Genomic DNA, 8091 nt, shown 5'->3' with positions numbered 1-8091 from the left:
CTTGTTCAAGTGGAGATTCTAGACAATTCTCTGTGAACTAGACTAATAATAGAGCTATAAAATCTACTTTAGTAAATTTATCCCTAGTTCTTGGTTTCTTCATTAGTAAATTAAATGGTACCCTCATCAACAAGCTATTTTAAACCCATTTAAAGTAAATTTATTTGCTCAGGACTAAAATTGTAAAACTGAAACCATCCAACCTCTACTGATGAATTAATCTTAAAATAAAGTTCAAATAACTTCACAGTGATAAATGCAACATACAAACTTTATTAAACAAAAGTAACAGGTAAAGTCAAACAGGCACTTATATTTAAGAGAAAAAGTAACTAGAAGAAATTTTATCTTAAACACCTTACAGTAACCTACTTGTAGTTGCATTTAACTGAGCTCTGTTGCTGTGAAGAATACAGCTCATGCACAGGTATGGGTGAATGATTTGTACATTTTTCAAGTATTCACTGAATACTACTTATATACACATATACATTAAATTTGAAAAAGATTTAATTGACGATCCCCAGATATCTTCATTTTTGTTGATCTTTTGGAAGAGGTCGTCTAAAGAGAAGAATATGTGGCTCTGTGGAAAGAGAATGTTTTATACCATTTTAATATAACATGGTTAATTTTCACTCAGAATTCAAAGAATTCTCAACTGAACCAAAATAAAGTAAAATAAATCTATGGTCAACTAATGTTACTTATTGAGGTAGCTGAAATGAATTTTGCTTCAAAGTCACTGTCCAACAGTAAACAGAAGAAAACCTGATAATGAGACTATTTCCCCAGTGTTTACTCACCTTGGAGAAAAGGGATGGTAAATAGAGAAACTACTTTGAAAGAATGGTTTTTACCTTTGGAATCTCAAGTACAGTGAAAAATAAAGAGAAAAGTTATCTGTGGGGCAAAGACACCTAACACCTCATTCAAAAACCACCAGCTTATAAATCTGCATGTCTTGGGGATCCAGTTAAGTTCTATTGCTTTTGCATTATCTGGAGAAACACCTCTTGAACTCTAATATGATTACATGCCCTAATCCCAAGAAAGTTGTGTATCTTTAAGTTTTTTTCTTAAAGTTTTATGTGGTTGTAAGTTTTTGACGCTGCTGCTTTTAATAAAAGTGGAAAACAAGATAGCTTTAGTTGCAGTTCTGCAACATGCCTTTGTATTCTGTTGAAAGCATTATAAATCCTTGAAGTTAGATTTATTGATAACCCATAAATAGAATATAACCCCACAAAGGTTTAGTACAGTGGTTCCCAATCTTTTTTTGGCCATGCCCCACCTAAGCATTGTCTAAAATCCTGATCTCTCCCCGCCTCACATGACATACACTTATTATTCAAAAAGCGAACTATTCACATTAGGAAGCCTAAAAGGCCATTAACTTGGTCTAAACAAGCTTCCAACCAAAGAACATGGCATCCATGAAAGAGAAAAAAGAACAGTTGAAGTACTGAGGAAGAAATCACTAAGAAATTGTTTAAAAAAACAGTAATAATATGAAGTGATATGAAAAAATAGCAAATAAAGTTTCAAAACATATAATAGAGAATTGAAATGCATAAATATGCCACTATATATTTATATACTGTATATGAGGCCCCTAGAACCATAAGGAATGCAAAAAATTCACTGTTAATAACTCATTCTCAAATTGCCTCCCTTAAAAATTAAATTGCCCCCTTGTGGGGCGTGTGCCCCACATTGGGAACCACTGACTTAGTATGTGGAAAACTCTGATAAATACCACTTAATTAACAAGCACTCATAAATTTGAGTTCACTGGCTATGTTATCTCATTGAATCTTAAATATGGTTGATACCAATTATCCTTTGATAGAAGGCTAAAGGAAAAGACAAATCACTTCAAATTGCATAAATTTCTATACATAAAACTTAAGGGACATGTAAGTTATCTTAAAATAAGTTCTTAGTTTTTAAAGATGGGATACCATAATTCTAAAAATATTTATGGCATAATCTTTAAGGTATTAACAATGACACAAATCTATATACATAAAAAGCCGGGGACTGTAATGACCAGGTGACTGGTTGCTATGCCACCCACTGCAGCCAGTGAACTGCCTGAACGGGGGCGGGCCGGCCAGCCAATCACCAGCAGCCCCTCCCCTCAGCTGGCCCAGCCCTAATGGGGCAATTGGGGCCAATTGGAGCAGGCCTGGCCCCCATCCACCCCGATTGGGGCCAGGCTGGCCGGACCCCACCCATGCATAAATTTGTGCACTGGGCCTCTAGTTTAAAAATAAAACAGAACAGCTTATATTTTGACTCAAGTGACGTTTTGCAGGAAAGAAAAATGCATTATTTAAATTTTGGTATTTAATATAAAATTGGAGTAGGGAGGAAAAGAAATCATTCATTCAAAAATAGTTAACTTATCAGTTACTTTAGGATATCACTGAATACCAATATTACTAAAAAGTCAACAACCACAATTGCTACTATTCAGTTAATGCTTTCCCAAGTAACAAAATTTACCTGGCTCATGAATCATGTAATGAACCCAACCAAGACTCTGTTGGACACCAAGTCTCCTCCACTCCTCTTCTGACATCAGATGGGTTTTGGGTACTTGTTTGGAAAGTTCTCTGGGTAACATGACATGCCTGTTGAAAGACATAACCAATGTAACCAAGTATTAGTGTTCTGTTGGTAAATATTCCTTTTTTACAATTATGATCACTTTACACATGCATCTTTAGAATACTTAAAATTTGAGATTTTTTTTTGTCCTCAATGTTCTTGAAAGCATATTATGTGAATTGGTGTCTATCGTGAGGACTATAATCTCCACTACCTTTAGTTCTGATGTTAATGTCCTACGTTCAAAGTTAGGAAGGTAAGACTATGCAGTCCAAACCTAGAAGGCATTTTATTTAGGATTTTTTTTTCCCAGCAGAGGTTTGCTAGTTGTCTCAATGTTCTTCAGGAATAGGACCCCTCTAACTAAATTGGACATACACTCATGAAAAAAATAAAATAAAAAAATCGAGATTTCCTTGCAGCTATCTTTGGTCATGTGACTAAGTCCTGGGCAATAGGATATAAGCAGAAAATAGACAATTTATGGAAAGTGTCCTCAAAAGCAAAGAACATGCCCAATTCTTTTTCTCTTTCCTGTTGATTGTGAAGCAGACTGTAGCAGGGAGGAGCTACAGAAGCCATCTAAGACCACAGAAGCAATTGCAAATTGAAGATGGTCCCTGATTAGAGCTATCACCTGAGCCTCATGTAGCCTTTTACATAAGGAGAAAAAAAAGCCTCATTTGTTAACAGTTAATTTGGGTTTCCTATTACTCAACATTATAGATTTGTAGTAGATACAAATCCTTGTATACTCCAGAAAGTGCTTTATACTTTGTTTAGAATCAAAAGCAAAAAACACTTCAGCTTTCCATTAAATTACTGACTTATACCCAAAACTTGTTTTTTTGTGTTTTTTTTTAGGAAGGTGTGCAATATTCTTCTGTGTCAAAACATACTAATACATCTTTGCTAAATTCTTAAACACAAATCTTCACTTCTCCTCCTCTTTAATAGTAATAAAATTATCTTTAGAGTATTTCTAAACCTGTGAATCATTGCCTGGGGGTGAGAAAGGGGCAATCTTATTACTTTCTGGCACACAGGAAAAGTGAACCCATCCATAAGACTAATCTTTACCAATTTCATATTATTTAAATAACAAAAAGTGAGCCTAATACAGTTGTATTATGTTGTTAGACTGTCATGAGGTCAAGTCAAATTATGCTTACTATCATAGTTGGTTAAAATTTCACCAATTCCTGTGAACTACATGGTGATTAATACCAGCTACCTCCATTCATTCCTAAAATGCTGCTTTAACATCTACTTTTAAGGTTTTGCAAATAACCGGTTATCTTATTTCTATCACATTGTTAGTCTCAAAGAAAATTTTGCACTAACTAGATCTGTATTCTTATTAAGTATACCTACATAAATGTATCAACATGTTATTTACAAAAAAGTGACAACCCCTACCTTCTCCAGAAACCATAGAAACAGGCTCACCATCAAGATGTTTGATTATAAAGGAACAATTTATAATAAGTAGCTTCAAACTTATAAGAAAATTCTACCTGTAGTTCACTTCATGGAGATGTTTTCTAACTATGTGTAAGAAAAATTACTTCCAAAACTCAATGTTTACTTCAGTATTATGGGCTTTTCATGGAGGAAAGTAAAGACAAATATAAACAACAAAGGTGCTACAAAATGCAATTTGAAAGTAGCTGTGGATAGGATTTTTAAAATACTAATATACAGCGTTTATAAATTTAAATCCATATAATTTTATAATACTTGTTCCAAGTGTTACTTAACAGTACTAAGCCTTGAAGTTCATTTACAAAGTTAAGTAAAAGAAATAGGAAATTGCCTTAGCCGGTTTGGCTCAGTCAACAGAATGTTGGCCTACAGACCAAAGGGTCCCGGGTTCAATTCCGGTCAAGGGAACATCCATGGGTTGCAGGCTCTATCCCCGGCCCTGGTTGGGGCGCATGCAGGAGGCAACCAGTTGATGTGTCTCTCTCACATCGATCTTTCTGTCTCTACCCCTACCTTCCACTCTCTCCAAAAATCAAGGGAAAAATATCCTTGGGTGAGGATTAACAAAATTTTTTAAAATTTAAATTAAGTTTTTTTAAAAAAGGAAATTAAGTTTGCATTCACAAAAAAAAAAAAAATCAAAGATGTAGATAATTGCATACTGGCAAAAATAAACACTTGAAATCCACATTGCATGCTGCACCACCATATACAAACTTCCCTAGAATCACACCTCTGATTGTATTACTAATTATCGATGTGCCTTTAGAAGTATCTCTGAATATTAATCACGGTTCTGCTCCTATAAAGGCAAGTGGCTTGGTCAAGAAAGATCGTCATCTTTAATTAATAATGGTTTAGAATAGATCACTTCAATTATGACAGGATTTTCTTCTATACAATACACACAAACCACTCAGTAAATTCGGCTTATTTAGTGCTCATCAATGATTGTTGGTTTATTGAAACTAAAAAGTAAACTACTGCCAGAAGACCCAAAAAATGTCAATTTACTTGGAGCCCTATGTTTCAGAATTAATTTTCCAGATTTAGATGGGTAATACGGTTTACATTCTGCCCATTGTCTATGGCCGCTGGGCTTTGTGCCATCATATTACAGAAAACTGTGTAGTATGTAGTTACTATGTAAAAATAAGATAATCCACTTCATATTTATATCCAGAAAGGCAACTTTTTCTGGTTGGAGAATATGAAACAATGCAGGATTACTAATCTCTAAAACGCTCCGCTTTTCTTCTAAGAATACAGATTTCCAAGGAGAGAGCGATGCGCCAAACACAACGTCCTTTCTTCCTAAACAGCCTTCTCAGCGATCTAACTGGAGGGGCAGCAGACGTGGCCCCCTCGGCCGCGGACGAGGCTCCCGGGCGCTCCCGGAGGTCTCGGAAGCCACGCCCCAGGGAGGCCGCAGACCAGCCAATGGAAGCCGCGTTCCTCCCTCCCGCAAGGCCAGGTGCTAATTTCACAGATTAATTTAGCAACCAAGACTCGGCACCCCAGCTTCCCCACAGCGAAGTGCGGCCGGAGCACCGGCTGGAAAAGGCGCCCCACGTCCACCCGAGCTCTGTTTAGTCAGAAAAGGAAGCCCCTTGAATAATTCCCTCGGTCACCATGGCTAACGCTCTAACGCTACGTAGGTCACCCAATAAACACTTTCAAATCCCAATCAATATGCCAAGTTTTCGGGGGTTCCCCCTCAAGGTCATTTTTAGTATCATTAACAGCAAAAGCAAACACACACACACACACACACACACAAAACCACGTAGTTCCTCTATGTAAACAGAGCCCAGAGGGCCGACGCGGCTGAGGCCGAGGACGGGTCTGCCCTTTAAGGCGGCGGCTTCGCATCAGAAGCCGCCCCATCCGCGCCCCTGCCTCAGCCGTTTCACCCACCGAACAAAGAGCGGCGGCCGGTGCGGCCTCACCCGAGCCGGCGGCCGCCCTAGCTGAGGAGCCCGCGGGCCGGCGCTCACCGGTACTCGTAGTGCTCGTCGAAGTACTTGTCTGAGTAGTAGATCTGCTTGTGGGCCATCCTGCCAGCAGAGGAGCGCCGCGGAGGGCAGCCACGGGGCGGGAACAGCGGGCGCAGCGAACCAACCGTCCGCGTCCGGCCGAGGAAACGACTCGACTGCAACCAACCGACCACAAGCGGAACGATCTCGGTTTGAATCCGACAGCCCGCCGCTGATTGGAAGGCGACGCCGACCAATCACCTTTTGTGCAAAATGCGGTAAGGCGGAGCCGGCTGCCAACCTATCGGCACCGCGACTCCGCGACGTAGACTCCCAGGATCAGCCACTCAGAAGCCTGTTGCGAGGTTACCCCAGGGAAGAAGTAGATGATTGGCATGGCCTGGAGGCGGGGCACTCCCTTACGTAAGGGGCGTGAATGGAAGGGCGGAGACGGGGACGTTGAGGGCCCCAGGGCGCGTGCGTAGGGGTTTAGAACGTTCCTGGTCCGCGGTGCCGTTAGGCCGGCGCACCAGCGGAACTGGTGAGATGTCGCGAGGTTTGGCGAGACCGGGGCGGGACTACCCGCCGAGCGATCGCTGGTGGGCTGGCGCAATACCCGGATGCCTGGCCGGGGTGGCGTGCCCCAGGTCTGTGGGAGTGGGCAAGCAGAATGGCCACGCTAAACCGAGGGAAGCCCGGGTTGGGGGAGAGAGGGGACCAAGTGGGCTTGGGGGTAGGGACGCGGGGAAGCCCAGGTTGTGCCGCGGGGAACGTTCCCGCACCCGGCCCGGTGGTGCGCTGACGCGGAGGCGGGCCCAGCCCAGAGGCCAGGCGTTGGGAAAAGGTGTTCCCGTGCCCTGCGCACCTCGGATAGCAGCCCCGAGGGCAGGCATGTATGTGGGCGCTTTTCTAGTGTCGGTAGAATAATAATAATAATGCTTACTGCTGTGGGCGGAAAGGGTCAGGCTGAGGAAGCCTGCATGGCCGTCTTGCAAACGCAAAGACCAAATTAACCAGGAAGGATGGTCTGAAATTAACACTTCAACTAAAAGCAGTTTATGGGGGCAGTCACGTCCTAGGCCGGTGCCTTCCCTGACAAAGGTCAGTTTCTTTAACTGAGCCGATTGTCTGCCTCTAAGATAACATACCTGTGAAATGTCAGGATAACTTGTAAATCCCCTTTTCCGGACCCCTCAGGGCAAAACCAAATGTGCCTGGGGGCCTGGGACCGAGACCTAAATCCCTTCATTGTTATTGTTATCAAGTTAAATGTTGACTGTTAGCTATCCTGCACCCACCCAATCCCGGAGGTGTCCCCCCTTTGCTTCCTCCCGCCCCTAATCCATCACCACTGGATTGCATGTAACCCACCTACCTCTCCCCCTTTGACTGTAAATGTCTAAAACAAGGTGAAAAACTGCCAATCCTTGAGACTCTGCTTCCTGGCAGTTGTCGACAGTTTGGCTCAAATAAACGCACACAAAGTCTTTACAGGTTTGAATTGTTTTTTTTTAAGTTAACACTTCTGTACAATGGGATTAAAAGTGTTGTGTTTGTTTTGTTTTGTTTTTTTAACTTCTTGGCTCTTAGTATTGAAACCTAAATAAAGTTGCTGGAAGAGAAAAAAAAGCCAAGATGTATAGTGGTTATTTTTAGGTAACGGAAGTGAACATTTTAGTATTTTTCACGTTTCCCAAAATGTGCATGTGTTACTTTTGTAGTAACTGGAGCTTGATTCAGCTTCAGTTGCACAGGTGAGAGCATAGATGGGCCCGCAGCCCCCCAACACCAGGGGGGCCTTCCCTCCAGCCTTCCAGCGGAGCTTTCTCCAATCCCGTGCTCTGGGGGCCTGCTCCCCCCATTCCTCTCCCTCCTCAGCCGCCTTCCCGTGTCCCGCCCCTCCCTGGCTCTGTGGCAGGCTCGCTGGGCTCTGGTCGGCCCCCACGTGGGCCGGTGAAGAGGGCCGTCTCTTGTTCACCGCCCTGTGTCCTGAACAGCAGGCCCTGGCACATGA

General features: G+C 42.1%; 1 protein-coding gene across 1 annotated transcript; it reads right to left on the bottom strand.

Annotated features, from left to right (window-relative positions):
- Positions 1-253: 253 nt before the first annotated feature.
- CKS2 (CDC28 protein kinase regulatory subunit 2) lies at positions 254-6319 on the bottom strand. Its single transcript, XM_005883080.2, has 3 exons — positions 6099-6319; positions 2512-2639; positions 254-586 (listed from the first exon to the last, which is right to left on the bottom strand). Exons 1-3 carry the CDS (start codon positions 6155-6157, stop codon positions 534-536), a joined length of 240 nt encoding a protein of 79 aa, XP_005883142.1. The 5' UTR covers positions 6158-6319; the 3' UTR covers positions 254-533.
- Positions 6320-8091: the final 1772 nt, after the last annotated feature.

Source organism: Myotis brandtii, unplaced genomic scaffold, assembly GCF_000412655.1.
Source record: "Myotis brandtii unplaced genomic scaffold, ASM41265v1 scaffold760, whole genome shotgun sequence".
NCBI classification, from domain to species: domain Eukaryota; kingdom Metazoa; phylum Chordata; class Mammalia; order Chiroptera; family Vespertilionidae; genus Myotis; species Myotis brandtii.
The sequence above is the reverse complement of the archived record's forward strand: the minus strand, read 5'-3'. Positions and strand labels throughout refer to the sequence as shown.